Below are 27,813 nucleotides of genomic sequence, written 5' to 3'. Positions count from 1 at the left end.
TGAAGCAGGAGAATTGCTTGAACCCAGGAGGCAGAGGTTGTATTGAGTGCAGATTGCACCACTGCACTCCAGCCAGGGTGACAGAGAGACTCTATCTCAAAAAAAAAAAAAAAAAAAAAAAAAAAAAAAAAAAAAAAAAAAAGAATGTGTATTCTACTCTTGTTTGAGGAATATTCAATAAATGTCAATTAGACCAAGTTAACTGATAGTGTTGCTCAGTTCTTCTATATATTTGTTCTGTCTACTAGTTATATGGATTACTGAGAAAAACGAGTGTTGAAGTTACCAAATATAATTGTAAATTTGTCTATTTCTTGCCTCAGTTCTACCAGTTTTTGCTTCATATTCTGATTCACGGTTTTTCGATGTGTACATATTTTGGATTGTAGTGTCATAACAAGTCACCCCTTTTGTTATTATGCAGTGACTCTATCTTTTGAAATTATCTTTGCTCTGGAGTCTATTTTATTATTAATATAGCCTCTCCATCTTTCTTTAGTTTGATGTTTGCATGTTGTATTTTTTCCCATCCTTTTACTTTTCACCAAAGTGACTTTATTGTAGACAGCATATAGTTGGGTCATTTAAAAAAAAATCTTTTCGACAATCTTTTTCTGTAAAGGCAGAAAGTAAATATTTTGGGCTTTGCAAGCCATACATCCTGTGTAGCAATTACTAAAGTCTGTTGTATTGGGAAAGCAGCCATAGACAACATGTAAACAAATGGGCATAGTTGTGTTCCAATAAAACTTTATTTACAAAAACACATAGTGGACTGGGCTGAACGTGGTGGCTCACGCCAGTAATCCCAGCACTTTGGGAGGCTGAGGCAGGAGGATCCCCTGAGGTCAAGATTTCAAGACCAGCCTGGCCAACATGGTGAAATCCCCGTCTCTACTAAAAATACAAAAATTAGCCGGGCATGGTGGCAGGAACCTGTAATCTCAGCTACTTTGGAAGCAAAGGCAGGAGAATAGCTTGAATCTTGGAGGCAGAGGTTGCAGTGTGTTGAGATCGCACCATTGCATTCCACACATAGTGGACTGGATTTGGCTTTTGAAGTTTAGACCATTTACATGTAACTGAGTTATTATGTCTGAATTTAGGTCTATGTTTTATTGTTGGTACTCTGTTTGATCCCTCCACTTCTTCATTCTTGTTTTACTGGCCATTTCTGTTTGGTATTCTTTGCTGAGTCCTCCTTATTTATGACTCTTAATTATGGAGTATCCTATGGTTCAGTACTGGATTACTATTCTCTTTTTATGTCCACTCACTTTCCAGATAATCTTATACAGTCTGATAGTTTTTAGTATTATCTGCATGCTGAAACTCCAAAATTTATATTTCCAGGCAAAAATTCTTGAAACAAATCATATCTTAAAAGTGACAACTTCAAATTCCTCTGACATTTAGGAATCATTTCATTTGTAATAACATAAATATATTTCTAGTCCAAAGGACCCAAATTAACCCTCTGGACCTATCTTGAATGAATGGCTGATTTCAGAAAAAGGTGATGATGATATGGCATTTGATTTGGACAATCCACCTCCTCCCCAAGATCCCTTTTGGTTCCCTTAAAAATGCATATTAGACAACTTCCATTGTATTGTCCCTTAAATTTTTCAGTGTATTTACATCCATTACCTCAAATCAAAATCATAATGTAGGCATGACAAATTTTATTTTTAGCTCATGTTCCAGATGAAGAAACTAGGTTTCAGGAAGATTAACTGCCAAATGGCACACAGCTTAAAAATGGAGAAAATGGGATTCAAACACAAGCCAATAATGAAAACAGGGTGCTTTTTCTCCTGAAACAGGCTACCTTACCCCCTTTATCTGTACCTCCGGCTGCTTGTCTGAAGGTGTTTTAGTATGAAGAGTGCTTCAGAACTTCTGAGTTTGACAGACATGGGTTCAAATACCAGCTCAATCATTTGCTGAATTACCCTGGGAAAAACTCAACCATGTTAGCTTTCTGGTGTGAAATGGCAATGACATCGTCTACCTCATAGGCTTACTTTGACAATTAGAAGTAATAAAGAAATATGCCATAAACTTAGGGAATGAAGAAATAATTTAATGGGCCACAGAGCATGGCATCCCCAGAGTGAGAAAGGGGAGACAGAGACGCAGTGTGTCAGAACATGACTACATTGAGAATGTCAACATGAGAGGGTAATCAAGCACGGGCTATCACCAGAGCCTGAGCAGGGTGAGGATAATGGAGTCAGACAAAAAGTGAAGTCACAAAAGGAAGACAGCAATCTGACCCAGAATGCAGGAACCCCACATAGGGAAGACAGGTGTCTTCACAGGATGGCCGCCTGACACAGTGAGAGAGCCCAAGCAGAGTGAGGAGGCCATCTGCTTAGAAGAGTGGCCCAAAAAAGGGTGTCAGAGCCAAAAGAGGGTGAAGAGGACATCTGCACAGGTCAGCGTGGCCTGGGATGTTGGAGGATGAGGGTGAAGTAGGATTAAAGGTGGAATCTATACCAAGTGGAGCCGGAGCACCAAGTGGAATGAGAGATGTTTGTGTGGGGAGTGGTGATGCTGGAAGCCCAGCACAGGGTGTCTGAGCCTGGGGAGGACACACGGTGTCTGAGGCTAGGCAGGGTAAGGAGGGAATTTGTGCAAGATACAGGGCACTGAATTCTGAAAGGGATGGGGAGGAATCCACATTGATGATGGCAATCTGACATAAGGTGTTGGAGCCCAAGCAGAGTGAGGGCAGTGTCTTTACGTGAGGTGGAGAATGTGGTGGCAGGGACATGGCTCGGTATACCTGAAGCCCAGAAGAGTATCAGAGTCTGATCCTTCACTCAGAGATGGGGTAGCAGTGGGTAGCTGCAGTGGCGATGGAGCTCATAATCAATTAAATGAATATGTGTATTAAAGATATTGGGATCCAGAATTTTCGCTGTTGAAGAAGGTTGTTAAAATTAAGGAAAGGTAGGGCCGGGCGTGGTAGCTCACGCCTGTAATCCCAGCACTTTGGGAGGCTGAGGCGAGCAGAGGTCAGGAGACGAGGTCAGGAGATCGAGACCATCCTGGCTAACACAGTGAAATCCCATCTCTACTAAAAACACAAAAAATTAGCCGGGTGTGGTGGCAGGCACCTGTAGTCCTAGCTACTCAGGAGGCTGAGGCAGAGAATGGCATGAACCCGGGAGGCGGAGCTTGCAGTGAGCCAAGATGGCACCACTGCACTCCAGCCTGGGCAACAGAATGAGACTCTGTCTAAAAAAAAAAAGGAAAGGTAATAGGCTGGGCACAGTGTCTCATACCTGTAACCCCAGCACTTTGGGAGGCCAAGAGAGGTGGATCACCTGATCTCAGGAGTTCGAGACCAGCTTGGCCAAGATGGCAAAACCCTGTCTCTACTGAAAATACAAAAATTAGCCAGGCATGGTGGCATGTGCCTGTAATCCCAGCTACTCGGGACACTGAGGCAGAAGAATTGCTTGAACCCAGGAGGAAGAGGTTGCAGTGAGCTGAGAGCATGCCACTGCACTCCAGCCTGCATGACAGAATGAGACGGTCTCAAAAAAAAAAAAAAAAAAAAAACGTAAGGAGAGGTAGAAAATTGGACTGGAATTCGAGATGCTGGTGTGAAATCATGGTTTCCAATATATGTTGAAATATAGATGTAAATGTGTGTACATTTATACACACATACAATACACATATTCCCTAGTTGTGTCTTAAGAAGGCACTAGATGCAGCGACATTCAGTAGTAATGAGCACATCTAGCAACCAGATACTGGTTTGCAAATACTATTCTCAACTAAAAGGAATCTGGGCTGCTTGGAGAAATGGCTGATCTGAGGGCTATGGTGGGAAGATACAAAATAAGCCTGGAGCACCTCTTCCAAGCTCATTCAGGTTGCTGGTAGATTAAGTGGCTGAAAAGACTGAAATCTCCACTTCTTGTCATCTGAGGGTTGCTCTCTGCTACTAGCGGCTGTCCACAAGTTCTAGATACATGGCAGTTTACTTCTTCAAGGCTAATAGCAGAATCTCTCTGATGCTTCCTATCTTTGACTTCAGAAAGGGCCCAGTCTCTTTAAAAGGCTTACTTGATTCATCGAGGTCTACCCATGATAACCTCCCCCACTTTTTTTTAGACTCTGAATCAACTGATTTGAGATCTTAATTGCATCAAATGTCAAATCTTCATATTTGCCATATAATAAAAATCACGGGAGTGAAATCCATCATATTCATAATAATGCCCACGTTCAGGGCAGGGATTATGTAGGTCATGTACACCAGAAAAGAGGAATCTTGGGAGCCATCTTAGAACTCTGCCTACAGAGAGGAGGAGGGGGCAGAGAACCACTCTTTTTCATTGAAAAAACCTTCATTATGCTTTTATAATTCATTAATCCATAATAAACTCCATAACAAACTTTATTTCACAGTAAACTTTTATTTAACTATGTACAACTTCAGTTAAAAATTTTATATATATATATATATATATTTTTTTTTTTTTTTTCTTTTTTTTTGAGACGGAGTCTTGCTTTGTCACCCGGGCTGGAGTGCAGTGGCCGGATCTCGGCTCACTGCAAGCTCCGCCTCCTGGGTTTATGCCATTCTCCTGCCTCAGCCTCCCGAGTAGCTGGAACTACAGGCGCCCGCCACCACGCCCGGCTAGTTTTTTGTATTTTTTTTAGTAGAGACGGGGTTTCACAGTGTTAGCCAGGATGGTCTCGATCTCCTGACCTCGTGATCCGCCCGTCTCGGCCTCCCAAAGTGCTGGGATTACAGGCTTGAGCCACCGCGCCTGGCAAAAATTATATTTAATAAGAATCTAAATGTCACTGAATCAATAAGATTCACCATTTCTTATGTATCACCAAGAAAGCAATAACCTGCTAATTAAAATGTGAGTCTATCAATTGTAAAATATATTCCAGTTTCAGAGATGTTAAATAATGTAGTTCAGAATAATATATAGTAACTAAAAACAGGTCTTTTTTTGTTTTTTCATGCCTCCAAGCCAAGTCTGAATTTCTTAGTTTATTTTTAAATAATGTAAATGAGTGTTACAAATTTCTCAGGAATCAACAGCACTTTTAAGATGAGTTGGGCATCTTGTCCCTCCCTACCCAAACATATACATTCTCCCCTTTCCTCTTAACCCCTCTAAATATATCTATTCTTTCTAGTTTTCTGTTCCTTGTTATGAAAATAGCCCTTCCCATCTTAATTTCTCTTCATTTCTTAGTCCATTTGGGCTATTGTAACAAAAATACCATAGACTTCAACAACACTTATTCCTCACAGTTCTAGAGACTGGGGGAGGTCAAGGTCAAGGTGCTGGTAGAGTCAGTGTCTGGTGAGGGCCTGTGTCCTGCTTTGTAGACAGCCATTTTCTTGCTGTGTCCTCACATGGTGGAAAAGGGAGACAGCTCCCCAGGGCCTCTTTTATAAGGGCACTAATCCCATTCATGAGGGGCTCCACCCTCAAAACCCAATCACCTCCCAAAGGCCCTACCTCCTAATAGTCCTAGGAGTTAGAATTTCACCACATGAATTTCGGGGGATGCATACATTCAGTGTATAACACTTCCTTACACCTGTTTCTTAATGTGTGCTCTTTGCAGGAGCTGAATACAATGAATGTAGTTTTTGGTGAAGAGGTTGGTGAGGGGAAGAAACATGGAGTTTGGGAAGAAGAATGTAGGTTTGCTTCTTGGTTCACATTTATTAGTTTCCCTTTGGCTGCAGGTAGCACAGTAGACGACCCAAATCAAAATGGCTTGAACAATAATGAAAATATATTATTTCAGGTGGTATGACATGAAATCTGAAGGTGGGGTCTCTCTAAGACTGGTTAACTCCATGGCTCAGCTGTTATCAAGGATCCAGCTTCTTCCCAACTTTCCTCTCTCTTATCTTCAGCTAGCACCCCTTGAAATCTTAAGACAGCTGCCTCCGTTCTGGTGTCATAATCCCTATTGTAAGATTGTAATAGAGACTAAAAATAGATTTAAAATGCATAGACACAATCCTAGCGTTCAGCAGGTGCACAACCTGAGATATTCTGATCTCACCAAACTCCAAATGTGGTATCTGTGCTTCTAATTGGCAGGAAGAGCCCCATGCTCATTAGGCACATCACCAAATCACCTAGTATTTTGACTTCAGCAAGCACAACTCAGAAGAAATCCCCCCCCCCGCCTTTTTTTTTTTTTTAAAGAAACAAGGCTCTGTCGCCCAGGCTGGAGTGCAGTGGCACAATCAGAACTCACTGCAACCTTGAATTCATGGGCTCCAGTGATCCTCCTGCCTCAGACTCCTAAGTAGCTGAGACTCAAGATGTGCACCTCCATGCCTGGTTAATTTTAAAATTTTCTGTAAAGATGATGGGATCTTGCTATGTTGCCAAGGCTGGTCTCAAACTCTTGGACTCAAGTGATCCTCCTGCCTTGGCTTCCCAGAGTGCTAAGATTAAAGGTATGAGCCATGCACCCGGCCTGAAGAAATCCTTGCATGTAAGACTCCCAATGGTTATGCTTATAAGAAACTAGTCAGTGAACTGAGACAATTATGCTGAAAGTCAGGAAACCTATTAAAACAGGGGACAGTCATTTAACATCTCTGGGTCTGAATTCCTGAAGTTCTACGATTGGATCAAGTCAAAACACCAAAAGGCTACATACCTGACCTATATTATCTCACCAACAGATAAAAACTGAATTCTGCCCGGGCACGGTGGCTCATGCCTGTAATTCCAGCACTTTGGGAGGCCAAGGTGGGCAGCTCATGAGGTCAGGAGATCGAGACCATCCTGGCTAACATGGTGAAACCCCGTCTCTACTAAAAATACAAAAAATTAGCTAGGCATGGTGGCACATGCCTGTAGTCCCAGCTACTTGGGAGGCTGAGGCAGGAGAATCGCTTGAAGCCGGGAGGCGGAGGTTACAGTGAGCCGAGATCGTACCACTGCACTCCAGCCTGGGCAACAAAGTGAGACTGTCAAAAAAAAAAAAAAAAAAAAAAAATTGAGTTCTACTATTATGTGGCTTTTAGTAACTGATCATAAAAAGACCCATATGAAACCTATCACACAGAATTTTATAAATCAGAATTCTGTCCATTCTATTCTGTGATGTCCATAATGAAGACCCACATAAGAATTGTTTTTATGAAATTAAGAGAGGTTTTGCCTCCTGCCTCCTTTCTGATATTGAGAGGTAAGTAGTTGATCACTTTATCCTGTTTGCTTTGGCTTTAAAGACGGTCAGGGATAAATTTAATAGAGCCATGATAACCATGCTGGCCAAATAAATCTGTGCAGATTTTTCCCATATAATTTTCTTGCTTTATTTCTCCTGGTTTGAATTTTTTAGACTATGGTTTTATTATATATCTATATAATATATACACACACACACACATATATTATATATTATATATGCTTGGAGCGGCATCAAGGGTCAGTGAGATTTACTTCACAGGAGGAAACCAAGGGGAGCAGAGGGAAGTAGGAAGCCCGGCTTGGTATGGCTACAATGGCTAGGTGATAGAGTACTTTGCACAAATGGCTCTTGGGACGAATGGCTCTTGGTTCAGGGAACGACACAGTGAGGGCATGGCTGAAGCAGTATACTTGGAAATCTGCTCTGAGGAACCAGAGCAAACTGTACAGAGGAAAGGGGAGAATGGAGCAATTGGCTGTGAGGTGCTGCCATAACCCAGGTAGGAGAGACCCACAGGCTAGCAGCTGCTTTGACAACACAGGAATCTCTCTCTCCTAACTTGATTCAACACAAGTTAAGATATTTCACTGACACAGGTATGCTTGTTTCTTAAAACAATTATTTGAAAAATAAGAGGTTTTTAACCTACTCTATTTGATTTCTGAGTCCCTCAAATCTCTGCTGTGTCTTTTAAGTCTACAAGTGAGATGGGTGCTGCCTCAGAAATATAAGAATTGTTTTTTTCCTTATATATAAACTTTATATATAAAATCTATACTTCATAAGTATCAAACTATACATGAGGTAATATTAGGAAATAAACTGCTCGACTATAGAAGATTAATTACAAGTATTGACAAGGCTCATGAAAATTAAAAATTAAGTATTCCTATTTACTCCCTTTCTATGCAATGAATTGCATTATCCACCTTATAAGGTTGTTATGAGACTTAAATAAGAAGTGCCTTGCCCTCCTCCCGAGCCACAGCTGGGAAGTGAACCAATCAACCTGGGCAGACAGCAAAAGGGCACTGAGAGATGACTTGCTCTACATTCTTCAGTTTCCTGCTTCTAAGGGTCTAGGATTTACCCTTGTTTCCTGCTTTCTTTGGTCTTGTCTGATAAACCTTTGCTTGGAGTATATGCAATTCCCTTTCTTGCTTTAGTGGGATTAGATAACAATGAAAATAACTTTGATTCCTATTTTCAAATAGGACTTGGCTAAGAAGTATCACTAGCTTTGGTGTACTCTGTATGTCCAGTAAGTTGGTAATAGTATTACTTTTCCCAGCAATAAAACAATATAATGACGAGTTTCCATTTCATGGTATTTGTCCAATAATAATAATATTACTATATAAAACTGCATATTTAGAATCTCATTATTATTGGTACTTGGAACATTTTGTATTTGAATCTTGTGTTAATGATACCATCACACTCCTAAAGTTTGTAATTTACACAAGTGTATAATCTGACTACAGTTTATAAACCAATGAGAAAGATAAATATTCTTGTATTTTAACAACAGAAAAGTTAGGAACTCCAAATTTAGAAATGGTATAGTAAGAGATGTTGTTTCACTTTATTTATAATAGTAAGAAACTGGAAATAAATGTCTAACAATAGGAAACTGGTTTAAAAAAATCATAGAACCATAATTTAAGCCCTAAAACGAAATTGTGAACAACCATTAAAAATATGTTGTGAAACTATTTAACGTCATAAAGAGAACCAACTCTGTTTTTATGTTCTGTCTACCAAGGTCTTCTGAGCAGTTCTCTCTCCTCAAACCTCCTCTACCTCTTCACCCACCCTCACTCAGCCTAACCTTGCGTCCTATTTTATTAAGGAAATCCAATCAATCAGAAGAGTTTTCTACAATTTACTATCATATTTACCCATCAACCAGCATCTCTGCCATATATGCTCCTCTCCTATTCCAATGGCTGGAATGTCTCAGTGTAAGACCAAGCCCTTCACTTGTACGTTAGATCCCAGCTCTCTGTCCCATCCATTATGGAAGCTGCACATCACCCCAGTCACACAAGAGGGCACTCTGAATGAGGAATCTTGTAAACTACTCCAAATCACCAGTCTTGAACAGTCTTGAACAGGCATGGGTGTTAAGTACTCTTCATCTGTACAATGCAACCTACAGAAGAAAACAGAGAACAAAAACACATCAGCTCATGAAAATTACCAGCTTAGCCACCCTTACTCCCAGCTCTCACCTCCCAAAACAACAACAAAAAACATATAGCTGAAGAACACAATTTAGCAAAAATCCAAACTGAATTAAATACCCCTCTTTGGGAAAATTAAAGAACATTCTGAATTGAAATTCAAAAACTAAGATTAGAACTGAAGCAAAAAATATATATATAAATAATGAGACAAGAATTGACTAATCTCAGAAATGACAAACAGGAAAAAAATAACATTACAAATTAAGAATTTGTTACAAATTACAAGAAAGAATAAATTTGAATGGAAACATGATAAACATTATCAGACAAAAGTGGAAAGAACAAGAAACGAGATGAAAAAAGAAAAATTTAATAGAAAACAAAGAAAATACATTATAAAGAAAGAAACAGTAACAATAAAATGACAGAAACTAAACCAAACATTTGGTAATTTTAATAAATGTGAATGATCTTAATCCACTTATCAGAAGAGAAAGATTTTTGGTTCAGTCTGCAGAGCAAAACCCAATTACATATGTTCCATACAAGAAACAAACCTAAAGATTATTCAGAAAAGCTAAAAATAGACCGGGTGCGGTGGCTCACACCTGTAATCCCAGTACTCTGGGAGACCAAGGCGGGTGGACCACTTGAGGTCAGGAGTTTGAGACCAGCCTGGCCAACATGGTGAAACCCCGTCTCTACTAAAAATCCAAAAAAATTAGTTAGACGTAGTGGCACATGCCTGTAATCCCAGCTATTCAGGAGGCTGAGACACGAGAATTGCTTGAACCTGGGAGGCAGAGGTTGCAGTGAGAGAAGATCGTGCCACTTCACTCAAGCCTGGGTGACAGAGCGAGACTCCATCTCAAAAAAAAAAAAAAAAAAAAGAAAAACTAAAAATAAAGTGATAGGTGAATGAATATTAAAAACAAATGGAAACAAATTTTCAAGTTGCAGTATGAAATCTGAAACCACATCAATGAACTTTTTATACTGTTATATTAAAATCCATTGGTCTTTATAGGGTGGATGGGTGCTTTATGCATGTATAATTTTGTCATATTGTGCATTGTTTATGTGGAAAATATCAGTTTACTAATCTATGCAGATCTTCTACGTTTCATTATATAGTACAGTGTTTTTTAAAAGTCACATTCGTTAATGTCACCAATGAACCTTGCCAAAACAGTCTTTAGGTACAGGAAAGCTTTCAAGCTCACAGGGACAGAGCAAATGTTCTAAAACTGTAATTTGTGCTTAAAAGCTTGAATTTTATCATTGAACACAAATATTTTCAGTTGTCCTCCTCAAAGTGACAGTCACTCTGTTCATTTCTGAAAAAGTTCCTGTCAAACACCTGTATCTGAAAAAAAAATTTGCCCCTCAGTTTTGTTTGTGTTTGTATGTGTGTCTGGTTTGTTGTGTTTTTTTTGTTTGTTTGTTTTTGTTTTTGTAGAAATAGGGTCTTACTGTGTTACCCAGGCTGGACCTGAATTCAAACTCCTGCCTCCACCTCCGGAGCAGCTGGGATTACCGGCTCATACCAGCACACCCAGCTCTCAGTTGTTCTTTCATGTAAAAATAGCAGTCATGAAAAACAACTCATTCAGCTTGCAACTCAGATAGCACAGCACATGTACTTTTCTTAGGAATACAGTTGCAGAAATACTTTGTATATCTTCCCATTCTGTTAGGCATAATATTGAAAAGACTATATGTGAGGTTTAATAACAATAATTGTTACTGTTTCATCAAGGATATTCTTAAATGAACCTGACCCCAAAGGCAGATGTTTTTAGAAGGGAACTCTACTCAAGGTTTAGAAACCAGGCAGTGTCAATGGAACATAGACTCTTCTAGTGGAAATGCCTCTACTGTTTGCCCTATTGAGTATGGTGCATTCCTATTAAGGTATAGCATATTTTACCATGTTAAAAAAGTATCCCCCCAATGATCTTCTATGTAGAAAACCTCAACACACAATAATCAGAACAATGAACAGTCTAAAAAGGAAATTAAAACAATTCCATTTACAATACCCAAAAAGAATAGAATACAGTTGACTCTTGAGCAACACAAGTTTGAACTGTATGAATCCACTTATATATAGATGTTTTTCAATAAATACTTTGGAAAATGTTTTGGAGATTCACTACAATTTCGAAAAATACATATATATAGATATGAGTCTACTTATGTGTTAATCGACTGTTTATGTTCTTGGTAAGGCTTCCTGTCAACAGTACACTATTATTAGTTATGATTTTGAGGAGTGAAAAGTTATATGCAGATTTTTGACTGCACAACAGTTCAGTAATCATAATTCCTCTGTTGTTCCAGGGCCAAATGTAATTAGGAATTAATTTAATCAAGGAGGTGAGACTTGTGTAATAAAAACTATAAAACACTGCTGAAAGAAATCAAAAGCACATAAATACATGGAAAGACATCCCATGTTAATGGCCTGTAAGACAATATTGTTAAGATGTTATTACTACCCAAAGCAATCTATGTATTCAATGCAATCTCTATTAGATTCAAATTGATGGTTTTTTTCCAGATATAGAAAAATCCGTCTTAAAATTCACATGGGATCTGAAAGAATAGCCAAAATATATATATATATACACACACACATATGTGTATATATATGTGTGTGTGTATATATATATATAGAACAAATTTGGGGGACTCACACTTCCTGAGTTCAATACAAAGTGACAGTAATCAAAACAGTGTGCTAACAGCATAAAAGACAGACATATAGAGTAATGGAACAGAGTGGAGAGGCTAGAAATAAACCTTCACATCTGTGGTAAATAATTGTTGACAAAAGTACCAAGACCATTCAATTCAGGAAGGACAGTCTTTCAACAAATGGTGCTAGGAAAACTGGATCTCCTCATGCAAAATAATGAAGCTGGACCATTGTCTTAGACAACATACACAAATTAACACAAAATGGATCAAAGATGTAAATGTTAAGAGCTAAACCTATAAAGCTCCTAGAGGAAAACATAAGGGAAAGTCTTCACAACACTACTTACAATATTATTTACCCAGAAGCCATTCAGGACCAGGTTAACTTCCATGTAACTGTATAGTTTTGTGCAATTTTCTTTCTTTCTTTATTATTATTATTTTTTTGAGACGGAGTCTCGCTCTGTCGCCCAGGCTGGAGTGCAGTGGCACAATCTCGGCTCACTGGAAGCTCCGCCTCCTGGGTTCACGCCATTCTCCTGCCTCAGCCTCCTAAGTAGCTGGGACTACAGGCGCCCACCACCACGCCTGGCTAATTTTTTTGTATTTTTTAGTGGAAACGGGGTTTAACCATGTTAGCCAGGATGGTCTCGATCTCCTGACCTGGTGATCCACCCGCCTCAGCCTCCCAAAGTGCTGGGATTACAGGCGTGAGCCACTGTGCCCGGCCTTGTGCGATTTTCTTAGCACTGATTTCTACTTTTCTTGCACAGTGGTCTGAGAGTGTGAGTGGGGTGATTTTTTTTTTTTTTAAATTTGCTGTGGATTATTTTATGCCTGGTTGTATGGTCAATTTTAGAGTATGTGTCATGTGCAGATGAGCACATACATGAGTTATGTGTCATGCACATGAGTACAGAATGAGTACCTTCTGATGTTTTTGGGTGCAGAGTTCTGTAGATGTCCTCTAGGTCCATTTTGATCAAGTATAGAGTTCAGGTCCCAAACATCTTTGTTACTTTTCTACCTCAATGATCTAATACTGTGAGTGGAGTGTTTAATGTCTCCCACTAATTACTGTGTGGTTATTTAAGTCACTTCATAGGTCTTTAAAAATCTTTGTTGGTTTAAAGTCTGTTTTGCCTGAAATTAGAATAGCTAACTCCTGTCTTTTTATGTTTTTCATCTGCTTAGTAGACTTTTTTCCATTCCTTTACTTTGAGCCTATGGGTATCATTGCATGTGAGATGGTCCTCCTGAAGACAGCATACCATTGGGTTTTGTTTCTATATTCAACTTTCCAGTCTGTGCCTTTTAACTGGAGTGTGTAGCGTATTTACATTCAAGGTTAGTATTGACACATGTAGATTTGATTCTGTCATAACACTGTCAGCTGGTTATTATGCAGACATGTTTGTGTGGCTGCATTATAGTGTCACTGGCCTATGTACTTTTAAGCATGTTTCTGTAGTGGCCAGTAATGGTCTTTACTTCCCATATTTAGCACTCCCTTCAGGACCTCTTGTAAGGCAGGTCTGGTGGTAGCAAATTCCCTTAGCCTTTGCTTGTCTGAAAAGGATTTAATATTCCTTTGCTTATGAAGCTTAGTTTGGCTGGATACAAAATTCTTGGTTGAAAATTCTTTAAGAATGCTGAATATAGGCCTCTAATCTCTTCTGGCTTGTATGGTTGCTGCTGATAGGTCTGCTGTTAGCCTAAAGACTCCTTTGTAGGGCCAGGAGCGGTGGCTCACACCTGTGATACCAACACTTTGGGAAGCCAAGGCAGGTGGATCACCTGAGGTTGGGAGTTCAAGACCAGCCTGACCAACATGGAGAAACCCTGTCTCCACTAAAAATAGAAAAATTAGCCAGGTATGGTGATGCATGCCTGTTATCCCAGCTACTCGGAAGGCTGAGGCAGGAGAATCACTTGAACCTGGGAGGTAGAGGCTGTGGTGAGCTGAGATCGTGCCATTGCACTCCAGCCCAAGCAAAAAGAGCAAAACTCTTTCTCAAAAAAAAAAAAAAAAAAAAAAAAAATCCCTTTGTAGGTGACCTGCCCCTTCTCTCCAGTTGCCCTTAACTACTTTTTCTTTCATTTTGACCTTGGAGAAGCTGATGACTATGTGTCATGAGGATGATCTTCTTGTGTAGAATTCTGCAGAGGTTCCCTGTATTTCCTGAACTTGAATGTTGGCCTCTCTAGCAAGGTTGAGGAAATTTTCATGGATGATATCCTGAAATATGCTTTCCAAGTTGCTTGTTTTCTCTTCCTGTCTTTCAGGGACAGAAATTTGTCATAGATTTGGTCTCTTTACATAATTTCATATTTCTCAGAGGTTTTGTTCAGTTTTTGATATGGTTTGAATCTGTGTCCCTGCTCGAATCTCATGTTGAATTGTAATCCCCAATGCTGAAGGTGGGGAGGTGACTAGATCATGGGGGCAGATTTCTCATGAATGGTTTAGCACCATCCCCCTTGGTACTGTCCTAGCAATAGTGAGTGAGTGCTCGCAAGATATGGTTGTTTAAAAGTGTGTAGCTCCTCCCCACTCTCTCTCTCTTGCTGGTCATGCAACATGCTGGCTCCTCATTCACCTTCTGCCATGTCTGTAAGTTTCCTGAGGCCTCCTCAGAAGCAGAAGCCTCCGTGCTTCCTGTACAGCCTGCAGAACCATGAGCTAATTAAACTCCTTTTCTTCATAAATTACCCAGTCTAAGGTATTTCTTTATAGCAATGCATGAAGGAACTAATACAGTCTTCTTTATTGTTTTTACTTTATTTTTCTCTGACTGAGTTACTTTGGAGAGCCAGTCTTCCAGCTCTGAGCTCCTTCTTCAGCTTGGTTGATTCTGCTGATAAAACTTGAGATTGCACTCTGAAATTCTTCTCGTCTGTTTTTCAGCTCTATCAGGTCAACTCAGTTGTTTCTTATAATGGTCATTTGGTCTATCACCTCCTGTATTGTTTTATTGTAATCCTTAGATTTCTTGGATTGGGTTGACTATCTCCTGTATGTCACTGATCTTTGTTCCTATCCATATTCTGAATTCTATTTGTGACATTTCAGCCATTTCAACATGGTTAATAACCACTACTAGGGAATTGGTGCAGTCATTTGGAGGTAAGAAGGCACTCTGGCTTTTTGAGTTGCCAGAGTTCTTATGCTGGTTGTTTCTCATTTGTATGGGCTGATGTTCTTCAATCTTTGAAGCTGCTGTCCTTTGGATGGATTTTTTGCTTTTTTCTTCTTGATAACCTTAGGGGTTTGATTACAGTTGACTGGCTTAGATTCTAGTCTGCTCCTGGGTCTTGGAGGAGCCCTCTCTGATTACTGTCTCTCTGTGCCCGTGTTTCTTTTGTTGAGTGTTCTTGTCCATGGGGCTCTCCCTCAGACAGGAACCTCAGTTGACAGACAAGTTGTATCCTTGCTAGGTCAGCCCTAATCTGTTGTTCGTGTACTTCCTGGGTAAACATGGGGTTCGCACCTGCCTGCAGAGTTTAAGTAGAAGTGGGACCACTGGGTTGGAAGCTCTAGCAGGTGTGGCCTGGCCTGTCTGGCTATGAGAGGTGGGGGTGGGTACAGTTGCCTACCCTTCTGTCTGGGTGTTTCCAGGGCAACAGGAGGCTGTGCCCTAAAAAGAGAAGAAATTCTGACACGCTACAGTATGGATGAATCTTGAGGACATTATGCTAAATGAAGTAAGTCTGTCAAGAAGGACAAATACCATATGATTTCACTTATATGAGATACCTAAATTTGTCAAAATCACAAGGGACAGAAAATAGGACTGGTGGTGACAGAAATGTCTGTCAAAAAGGGTAAATGCTATATGATTTCACTTATATGAGATATCTAAAGTAGTCAAAATCACAAGAGACAGAAAACAGGATGGTAGTTGTCAAGGCCTTGAAGACAAGAGGAAATGGGGAGTTTCTGTTTAATGGATACAGCGTTTTAGTTTTGAGATTAAAAACATGAGCTCTGGTGATATACGTGGTGGTAATGGTTTCAAAACTATATGAATGAACTGAACATTACTTAACTACACATTTACAAATGGTTAAGATGGTAAACATTATGTTATGTGTATTTTATCACAACAAAAAACTTTTAAAGTATCCATCTATTCCTATTTTTAGTGTTTTTTTAAAATAAGAAATGAGTGTTGAATTTAGCAGAGAAAGCTTTTCCAGCATCTACAAAAATAATCATGGTATGAAGGACTGCTGTTTTTCCATGACAATTCTTGTATAACCTCTTGACTTCTTAAACTATCTGCATATATTACTTTTATAAGAATATTTAATTAAAAAAACTTTGAGGATATAAGTAAAAGAGTACATTAAGAGAAATTTATAGGTTTAGATGTGCTAAGAAAGAAGAAATGCTAACAATCAATCTTTGTGCAAAATAAGCCCAAACAATGTAAAAGGGCTGACATAATCTAGAAGATAAACTGATGAAACAGAAAATTAGTATAAAATAGAATTAAGGAAAGCAAAGTTGGTTCTTCCTAGAGAATAATGTAACTATGAAAGTCCAGGCTAATCAATCAAGAAAAACAGAAGGCACAAATAATCAACATAAGGAATAAAGGCCAGGCGTGGTGGCTTAGGCCTGTAATCCCAGCACTTTGGGAGGACAAGGCGGGTGGATCATTTGAGGTCAGGAGTTTGAGTCCAGGCTGGCCAACATGGTAAAACCCTGTCTCTACTAAAAATACAAAAATTACATGCCTGTAATCCCAGCTACTCGGGAGGCCGAGGCAGGAGAATTGCTTGAGCCTGGGAGGCAGAGGTTGTGGTGAGACGAGATTACACCACTGCACTCCAGCTTGGGTGACAGTGAGACCCTGTCTCAAAGAAAAAAAAAAGGAATAAAAAGGTAAACTAACTACAGATTTTACAGCTATTAAGAAGATACCATTAATATTATGCCAAATGTCTTCACATAATGATATTTGAAAACTTCACATTTATATTTAAAAATTTAGTTTATATCAGGAATGTAAGGGTGGATGAGTATTTTTAAATACATAGATATAATCTGTCACTTTAGCAGAATAAAAAGAAAAACTCCGGTCACGTCAAAAAGCATTCCAAAAAAGTCAACATCTCTTCATGATTATAAAACAAAGAAGCAAAAAGCCCAACAACTCTTATCAAACTACAATTTGAAGAGAATTTCAGTAACTTGATAGAGTTTCTACCAGAAAATTGCAGGACACATTGTATTCAGTGGGGAAAATATTAATAGCAGTCTCTCTAAAACCCAGGACAAAAATACACTATCACTGTTTTTATTTCAAATTACGTTGCCTCAAAGACTTGAACACAAATGTTCACTGAAGCTTTACTTATAACACTCAAATGTCGATCAACAGATGAATAAACCAGTATATCCATACAAAAGAACACAATTCAGTAATAAAGAGAAGTGTGCTGCTAATATACACATAAAAAAGGGAAGCATCAAAACACCATACTGGGCAAAAGACACAAGAGTGTAGACTATAGAATTCTGCTTATATGAAATTTTACAACAGACAAAACTAACAGATACTTACTGAAAGAATACCAGTGAATGCCTGAGGTCTGAGAGAAGGAGAAGAATGAGTTGTAGTAAAGTGTCACAGGGAACATTCTGGGGTGATAGAATGTCCTATTTATTGATTGTGGGGGTAGCTACATGGTTATACACTCATGTCAAAACTGGTGTCAAAACTCATTGAATTGTATACTCTCCATTTATTTAGATCTTCAGTTTCTCTCAGTTTTGTAATTTTCCATATACAAGTGTACACCTTTTAAATTTATTCCTATTTTATTCTGTTTGATGCTACTGAATGAAATTGTTGTTTAAACCTCATGTTTAGATTGTTCATTGGTAGTATGTACAAACAGAATTTATTTTTGTGTATTGATCTTGTTTCCCGAGACTTTGCTGAATTTGTTTATTAACTCTAGTAGGTTTTATTTTGCATGTGTGCATTTAAAATGGGTGCAATTTATTGACTGTTCTGTATACCTCAAAAATAGTTAATTGTTAAAGAAAAAAATATGCAACCCACTGGGGAAAATAATAAAATGTTATCAAAAGACATTTTGAAAGACTACAGACAACAATTAGCCAGGTGTAGTAGCACACACCTGCAGTCCCAGCTACTTGGGAGGCTTAGGTAGGAGGACTGCTTGAGCCCAGGAGTTCGAGGCTAAAGTGAGCTATGATTGTGCCACTGCACTCCAGCCTAGGCAACAGAGCAAGACCCTATGTCTAAAAAAAGACTACAGTCAACATATTCATAGATTAAAAGCCTCAATATCACAAAGCTGGCCAGGCAAAGTGGCTCATGTCTGTAATCCCAACATTTTGGGAGGCTGAGGTGGGCAGATCACTTGAGGTCAGGAGTTCGAGACCAGCCGGGTCAACATGGTGAAACTCGGTCTCTACTAAAAATACAAAAATTAGCTGGGCACGGTGGTAGGTGCTTGTGGTCCCAGCTACTCAGGAGGCTGAGGCAGGAGAATCACTTGAACCCAAGAGACGGAAGTTGCAGTGAGCCAAGATCATGCCACTGCACTCCAGCCTGGACAACAGGGTGAGCGTGGTGGCTCATGCCTGTAATCCTAACACTTCGAGAGGCCAAGGCAAGCGGATCACCTGAGGTCAGGAGTTCAAGACCAGCCTGGCCAACACGGTGAAACCCCATCTCTACTAAAAATACAAAAATTAGCCAGGTCTGGTGGCACACACCTATAATCCCAGCTACTTGGGAAACGAGGCAGGAGAATCACTTGAACCCAGGAGGTAGAGGTTGCAGTAAGTTGAGATTGTGCCACTGCACTCCAGCCTAGACAACAGAGTGAGACTCCATCTCAAAAAAAAAAAAAAAAAGAAAAAAGAAAATATTTTTATGATACAGAATTCAAAAGGTTTATAATACTATAAACAAATTTACACCAACAAAGGAGACAACTTAGATGAAATAGCGAAATTAATAGAAAGATACAAATTACCAAAGCTGTTTTTTTCTAAAAAAGAAAAATCTGAATAAACTTATAACAAGGACAGAAATTGAATCTGTTATGTAAAATCTTCTAATAAAAAAAAAAAGCAGCTAGGCGCGATGGCTCACGCCTGTAATCCTAGCACTTTGGGAAGCTGAGGCAGGCAGATCACGAGGTCAGGAGATCGAGACCATCCTAGCTAACACGGTGAAACCCTGTCTCTACTAAAAATATAAAAACATTAGCTGGGCATGGTGGTAGGCACCTGTAGTCCCAGCTACTCGGGAGGCTGAGGCAGGAGAATGGCATGAACCCAGGAGGCAGAGCTTGCAGTGAGCCAAGATTGCGCCACTGTACTTTAGCCTGGGCGACAGAGCGAGACTCCATCTCAAAAAAAAAAAAAAAGACACTCAGGCCCAGTTATCTTACTGGTGAATTAAAGGAGAAAGAATAACAATTTTTCATGAATTCTTCCAGAAAATAGAGAAAGCTGGAACACTTTTCAACTCTTTCTAGGAGGCCAGTATTACCTTGATATGAAGGCCAGAAAAAGACATCACACGAAAAGAAAGCTACACATGAATAACCCTCATAAACATGAAAAAGATGCAAAAATCCTTAATAAAATATTAGCAAATGAAATCCAATAATAAATTATATACAACATGACCAAGTGAGGTTTATCTCAAGAATGTAAGATTTGTTTAACAACTAATATATCATGTGAATAAAATAAGGGGAAAATTATATGGCCATCTCAACAGATGCAGAGAAATCATTTGATAAAACCCAAGATTCATCCATGATAAAAGTACTCAAAAAGCTAGAAATAGGAGAGAACTTCCTTGAACTAGAGTATCTATAAAAACCTACAGCTAAAATCATACGTAATGGTGAAAGACTGAATGCTTCTGCCAAATATCAGGACAAAGGCAACATTATCTGCTCTCACTTCTATTTAAACTTGTATAGAAGGTTTCAGCCAGTAAAATAGGGCACAAAAAGAAATGAAAAGCATCTAGTTTAGAAAGGAAGAGGTAGCTGGGCACGGTGGCTCACACCTGTAATCCCAGCACTTTGGGAGGCCAAGGCAGGTGGATTGCCTGAGGTCAGGAGTTTGAGACCAGCCTGGCCAACATGATGAAACCCCGCCTCTACTAAAAATACAAAAATTAGCCAGGCGTGGTGGCAGGTGCCTGTAATCCCAGCTACTTGGGAGGCTGAGGCAGGAGAATCGCTTGAACCCGGGAGGCGGAGGCTGCAGTGAGCCAAGATCGTGCCATTTGCACTCCAGCCTGGGGGACAAGAGCAAGAATTCATCTCAAAAAAAAAAAAAAAAAAAAAAAAAAAAGGAAGAGGTAAAACTAAAAAAAAGAAAGGAAGAGGTAAAACTATCTTTATTCTCAGATAACATAATCCTAGATATACAAATTCCTAAGGAATACATGCACACACAAAATAAAACCTACTAGAGCTAATAAATGAATTCAAAGTCTTGGGAAACAAGATCAACAACAAAAATAAATTCTATTTCTACATACTACCAGTCAACAATCTAAAAATAAAGTTTAAATGGCAATTCCATTCAATAGCATCAAACAGAATATGTAGGAATAAATTTTTAAAAAAGTGTACACTGTACATTTGTACAATGAAAATTACAAAACTGAGAGAAACTGAAGATCTAAATAAATGGAGAGACATTCCATGCTCATAGATCAGAATTCTATGTGCAATTTCCCACAGATTCAACGCAATCCCTATCAAAATCTCAGCATGGGTTTTTTGCAGAAATTTACGAGCTGATCTTAAAATTTATATGGAAAAGCAAAAGATGCAGGGTAGCCAAAACAATCTTTGAAAAGTAGAACAAAGCTAGACAGCTTACACTTCCTTATTTCAAAACTTAGTACAAAGTTATAGTAATCAAGGCACTGTGATAGTGTATAAGGACACACATACAGAGGTCAATGGAACACAACTGAGTACAGAAATAAATCCATACATTTATAGTCAGCTGATTTTTGACAAAGGCGTGAAGGCAAGTCAGAGGGAAGGGGCAGTCTTTTTTAAAAATGGTGCTGGTGGCCAGGCACAGTGGCTCACCTTTGTAATCCCAGAACTCTGGAAGCTCAAGGTGGGCAGATCACCTGAGGTCAGGAGTTCAAGACCAGCCTGGCCAACATGGTGAAAGCCTGTCTCTACTAAAAATACAAAAAGTAGCCAGACGTGGTGGTGCATGCCTATAGTTTCAGCTACTTGGGATGCTGAGGCATGAGAATCACTTGAACCTGGGAGGCAGAGGCTGCAGTGAGCCAAGACTGTGCTACTGCACTCCAGTCTGGCAAGAGAGTGAGACTCTGTCTCAAAAAAAAAAAAAAAGTTCTGGGACAACTGGATAACTACACGTAAAAAAATTTTGCCCTTAACTCACACAATTCCTAAAAATTAACTCAAAATGAATCATAGATATAAACACAAGAGCTAAAACTAGAACATTTTTAGAAGAAAACGTAAGAGCAAATCTTGTGACTTTGTGTTAGGCAATAAATTCTGAGATACAACACGGAAAGCATGATCCATAAAAGAAAAAACTGATAAACTGTACGATATCAAAATGAAAACTTTCATGCTTCAAAACATAACATTAATAAAATAAGACAAGCCACAGATTGGGATATTTGCAAATAAAGTATCTAATGAAGGATCTGTATGCAATACATGTAAAGAACTCCTAAAACTCAGTAAGAAAACAATCTAATTTTAAAATGGGCAGAGATCTAAACTGGCTAATGGCCAATAAGCACATGCAAAGATGTTCATAGTCATTAGAGAAATGAAAATTACAACTACAGTGAAATACAGCATCACTCCTACTGCAAAAGCTATAATCCAAATGACTGATACAAACAAGTGTTGCTACAGTAATTAAGATAGTATATGCTGGGCCGGGCGCGGTGGCTCAAGCCTGTAATCCCAGCACTTTGGGAGGCCGAGCCGGGTGGATCACGAGGTCAGGAGATCGAGACCATCCTGGCTAACACGGTGAAACCCCGTCTCTACTAAAAAATACAAAAAACTAGCCGGGTGAGTTGGCGGGCGCCTGTAGTCCCAGCTACTCAGGAGGCTGAGGCAGGAGAATGGCGTAAACCCGGGAGGTGGAGCTTGCAGTGACCTGAGATCCGGCCACTGCACTCCAGCCTGGGCGACAGAGCGAGACTCTGCCTCAAAAAAAAAAAAAAAAAAAGATAGTATATGCTGGAGAAAAAAAAGACAAATGGAGAACTGACATCCCAGAAACAGACCTTCAGATCTTCACTTGGTGGAAACTTGACATATACCAAAAGGGGCATTACAGGTTAGTGGGGGAAAGCAGGCTTTTTAATTAAATAATACTTGGGATTGGTTATTCATATGGGAAAAAGGGAACAACAGAAAAAAGAAAGGTATGAGGCCTCTGATACCATTTTTAAAAAGTCAATTACTATTATTTTTTCTTTTCTCCCTAGAGTTATAGTTATACTGTTTTTTCATTCATTCTAACAGTTCCTCCCACATGTAAAGTACAAAAGGTAGAGTACAGTTTCCTTCTCCTTGACTTTGGGCTTGGCCACATGACTTACTTTAGCCAAGTAAATGTGCTGTAAACAGGGCTTTGCCCTCTTGAGTTTGTGCCAACACCATGAGAAGAACATGCCCTACCTCGCCCACTGGTCCCAGGAAAATTAGATAAGAACTGTCCCAGCAGATCTGCCATATGAAACAGAGCCAACCCAACCAAGGCCAGATGAGATCAGCCAACTCCCAGCCAATCTATATATGCATAAAAAATAAGCACTTTGTGTTATTCACTACTGAGAACCTGGTAGTTGTTTTTGCTAAACACTATTACTGTACCAACTGTTAATACAATTCCCAATGGATTAAAATATAAATGTATAAGGCAAAGCTCCAAAACTTAAAAAAAGAAAGTTAAATTACTTTACAGACTCACGATAGGGAATAATTTCTTAAACGAGACACACAACACAAAAACTAGCCATAAACAAAAAGATTCCCAAAATAAGTAATTCTACTCACTGAGATGCCTTAAAAAAAAAGAAAAGACTATCCACAAAATGGGAGAAGGCCTGCCACACATAATTCACAAAGAATTATATAAGGAATATATAAAAATCAATGTATAGGCCGGGCGCGGTGGCTCAAGCCTGTAATCCCAGCACTTTGGGAGGCCGAGACGGGTGGATCACGAGGTCAGGAGATCGAGACCATCCTGGTCTACACGGTGAAACCCCGTCTCTACTAAAAATACAAAAAACTAGCCAGGCGAGATGGCGGTCGCCTGTAGTCCCAGCTACTCGGGAGGCTGAGGCAGGAGAATGGCGTGAACCCGGGAGGCGGAGCTTGTAGTGAGCCGAGATCGCGCCACTGCACTCCAGCCTGGGCGACAGAGCGAGACTCCGTCTCAAAAAAAAAAAAAAAAAAAAAAAAAAAAAAATCAATGTATAAAGGACAATCAGACCAATAAAAACATGGGCAAAAGACATTAACAGGCATTTCACCAAAGATGAAACTCAAAAGCCAGTAAGCATAAGAAAAGATGCAAATTAAGTTATGAGATTCTATTTTTATATCCACTAAATTGGTTAAAATTAAAGTACTGACAATCTAAAATACTGGCAAGTGTAGAATGACAGGAGTTCTTCTACACAGTTTGTAGGAGTATAAACTGGTATAACTACTTGAGAAAAAACTGATATTATATATTAAATTTTATGATGATATGATTCTACTCCTTGGCACATACTGTGGATAACGTGTGCACATTCATACCAAGAGGTATATATATGGATACTTACAAAAAGAGTTTGTATTTTTAAAAATTGAAAATAACTTAAACATTCATTAATAGAATGACTAAATAACTAACATAAACATAGAATGAAATGTTATATAGGAGTAAAAATGAATGACAGCTGCATGCATCTACATGAATGAATAATGTTGAATGAAAATAGCCATGTCATCAATTAATACAGACAGTATGATACAGTCTGAATAAAATCCAAACATAAGCAGAACTAAATATATTGTTTTGTGAATTATATGTATTTGGTAAATCTACAAATACAAGAGAAGAATAAAAATATACCTGATAGACAAGCCCACACAAGGAAGCAGGCTGATGTCGATCCACATAGGTATGTAAATATATCAAATATTTTATAATTCTTTTTTACTGGGGGAGGAAGAAGGAAAATACTTCTATTTGATAACCCTATTTGAGGTTGACATGCCAACTTCTGGAGATGTTTACACAAGAAAAAAAGAAATGTGGTAAATTCTAATTTTACCTTTTTATGTCTATTTTATTTACATGGCTTCTTTTCAGTATCCAAAACCTAATATGAAAAAAAAAATCACATAATCATTTTTATGCATTCATGTCTAATTCAGGTATACTGTCATACTCATAACTTTCAAATGATTCCAATCAAATTCATCCTAATAATCACCTAATATTATTTACTAATACTACAGGAACTGAAAGACTTATTTTATATATGTCACTTTTCCATATCTATTTCATACAAATAAACAACGGAATATTTGGTACAACTTCTAATTCCACATTAACCATTCATATTTTACAACCTAAAAATATCTATAAACAAGCACCTTTGACTTTGTAATATTTGCATATGCTCAAGGGAACATTTTGCCACAAGATCGTATGGTTGGCTTCAAAAGAATCTTTTAAATTTTTATGTATACTTAGATTAAATTTTTAAGAGACTAGCTCCAACTAACATGAGAAATGAAAGAATACAAATGACTGTAACTTTTCAATGACCTTTTCTCACAGACTGCAAGAATATCTGAAGAAAACATTTTGAAATTACTACTTAACTATTATCTGATGTAATTCTAAAATGTTTATAAACCTGTAACTTGTAACTTTCCTTCCAAGAGTCTTTATAACAGGCGTACTGTTTTTCTTACTTGATTTGCTTTGTTTAGCTTAGCTTAGCTATTAAAATGGCTAATTTTAATAACTGAAGATTTTACATCATTCAACTTAAATCAGCAATGAATATACATCTTCCTTTCAGCTATAAGGAAACATATACAAATGAAAAATATTTAAGCTGAATTCTTAAGTTATCAGTCCTAATATATCCCATATGCTAACCTAAGAGGCACTCTCCTTAATTATCTTCAAATTCTCATCCTTAGTTCAAACATATTCCTTAAAAAAGAAAAAACAAAACATTATTAAAAAGTATACTTACTTTAGCCAACAATTCTTGTGTTTCAGGAGTCAGTGGAGCATGAGAAAACTTGCAATATTCTCCCTGATAACATTTTGTTCCTGTATGGTAAAACTTACAAGGATATTCATGTAACCCAAGTGTTAAGGAAAAGAACAATTTTAATCCAACTGAAATGTTATTAACTTAATGACTTTGTTTTTCCTAAATAAAGACCTTTGTGGCCGGGGCAGTGGCTCATGCCTGTAATCACAGCACTTTAGGAGGCTGAGGTGGGCAGATCACTTGAGGCCAGGAATTCAAGACCAACCTAGCCAACATGGCGAAACCTCGCCTCTACTAAAAATACAAAAAATTAGCTGGGCATGATGGCACAGGCATGCCTATAATTCCAGCTACTCAGGAGGCTGAGGCACCAAAATCATTTGAACCGGGGAGGCGGAGGCTGCAGTGAACCAAGATTGTGCCACCGCACTCCAGCCTAGGCAACAGAGCAAAGAAAAAAAAAAGAAAAGAAAGAAAAGTAAAAGACCTTTCCTACTAGTAGAAACTGGATTTCTCTATTTAAAGTATGAGATAATAAATTAACTGGAATACATTAAAAAATCTAATTTTAGAAAGACTACATACATAAATCAAGTTTAACGGCTATCACAGGACATTTTCTTCCTTCATATCCTTCTTATAATAGAGTACAGGCATGTTTCATATATGAAAGGGGTATATATTTTAAATACCTTGACAAATGTGATCATTTTTAAAGCATTCCTTTGGGGGTGGAGGAATCAAAGTCAAAAACAACATATCTTACAAATCTGGATCCTTTGCACATTAGACTTGTTTACAACAGAATAAATCTATATAACTTCAATACTGTTTTCTAGGAAAACAATCCTCAAATTACATTTTGATACTCCTTATACTGAATGCCTGAAGAAAAAAAAATTTTGTGATGACTAAAGGTGCTATTAGCCTAAAATGTTTATATTCCATGTTTTTATAACTTGTCTGTGCCATTTGCACTGAAGAGCTAAGGCTATTCTACAAATTAAGGGACAATTAATTTCTACACAGTACAGAATACACAGAAAACAGGTACTCCCAAATTACGTAATCCCTGCCTTTTTATGAAGTAGCTTATTTGAATATAGATTCAATTAGTGTCACAGTAGAAATTGTGATATTCTTTCTGGGACTTGAAGAGGTCTCATGGACCCTCTATATCACCCATGTTGAACAGAAAGAATCATCATTTGAGAGATTTTCTAAAGAATTCCTCTTTTCTTGCTTATGAAAAAATCCAAGTACAATTTAATCACTTTGATACTAAGTTGGACTTGAATACTATCATTTTGGTATAGCTAAAACACTGGTTTCATTAAAAATTTTGCACATTTAAAATGTTCATGTAAATATTTATAAAGAATAAAGTCACTATATCTTGTGATAAAGGATATTATGCAAATACAGACAGTTTTCACCTCTGGTACAATATCCTTGTACATAAAACTTACACATTTCCTTTTTCTTCTCTATCTCTGCATCATGATCAAATTTACACTGGTCTCCCTAAGCCAAAAGAAGGAGCAAGGAAAAGCCATTATTTCTCATAGTCAAGTCATTATGATTTAATTCCTACTAAACTTTAAATAAGCAAATGATTCCAGAAAGAACCAAAGTCTTAGAGGTAGCACATTCTAATTGTTAATAAATTATAACCACATCACATATATTTGCTTAAAATTCTCTTAAGTCCCAAACATTTTTAAACACAAAGCATTTTTAAAAATTATCGGTGGCTCACGCCTGTAATCCCAGCACTTTGGGAGGCTGAGGTGGGCGGATCACGAGGTCAGGAGATCGAGACCATCCTGGTTAACACAGTGAAACCCCATCTCTACTAAAAATACAAAAAACTCAGCCAGGAGTGGTGGCAAGCGTCAGTAGCCCCAGCTACTCGGGAGGCTGAGGCAGGAGAATGGCGTGAAACCAGGAGGCAGAGCTTGAAGTGAGCCGATATTGCACCACTGCACTCCAGCCTGGGCAACAGAGTGAGACTCTGTCTCAAAACAACAAGAACCACCACCACCACCACCCCAAAAAATTATCTGACTTAGGTGATCCACCCATGTCGGCCTCCCAAAGTGCTGGGATTACTGGCCTGGCTACTTTCTTAAACATAAAAGAATACTTCACTTAAAAAAAAAAAATTGGCCGGGCGCGGTGGCTCAAGCCTGTAATCCCAGCACTTTGGGAGGCCGAGACGGGCGGATCACAAGGTCAGGAGATCGAGACCATCCTGGCTAACACGGTGAAACCCCGTCTCTACTAAAAATACAAAAAACTAGCCGGGCGAGGTGGCGGGCGCCTGTAGTCCCAGCTACTCGGGAGGCTGAGGCAGGAGAATGGCGTAAACC

The 27,813-nt window shown here is 38.6% G+C and overlaps 1 protein-coding gene across 1 annotated transcript in view; it reads right to left on the bottom strand.

Annotated features, from left to right (window-relative positions):
* Window positions 1–8,582: 8,582 nt before the first annotated feature.
* The window catches only part of ZC3H8 (zinc finger CCCH-type containing 8), a 42,774-nt gene continuing 23,543 nt past the window's right edge, over window positions 8,583–27,813 (bottom strand). The window contains exons 6-9 of the mRNA XM_026449784.1: window positions 26,854–26,965; window positions 25,418–25,527; window positions 24,479–24,526; window positions 8,583–9,373 (exon numbers count right to left, since the gene is read on the bottom strand). Coding sequence (XP_026305569.1) covers window positions 24,494–24,526; window positions 25,418–25,527; window positions 26,854–26,965 — 255 coding nt within the window. The 3' untranslated portion in view covers window positions 8,583–9,373; window positions 24,479–24,493. The remainder of the gene's footprint in view (window positions 9,374–24,478; window positions 24,527–25,417; window positions 25,528–26,853; window positions 26,966–27,813) is intronic.

This window comes from Piliocolobus tephrosceles, chromosome 15, assembly GCF_002776525.5.
Source record: "Piliocolobus tephrosceles isolate RC106 chromosome 15, ASM277652v3, whole genome shotgun sequence".
NCBI lineage: Eukaryota > Metazoa > Chordata > Mammalia > Primates > Cercopithecidae > Piliocolobus > Piliocolobus tephrosceles.
The sequence above is the reverse complement of the archived record's forward strand: the minus strand, read 5'-3'. Positions and strand labels throughout refer to the sequence as shown.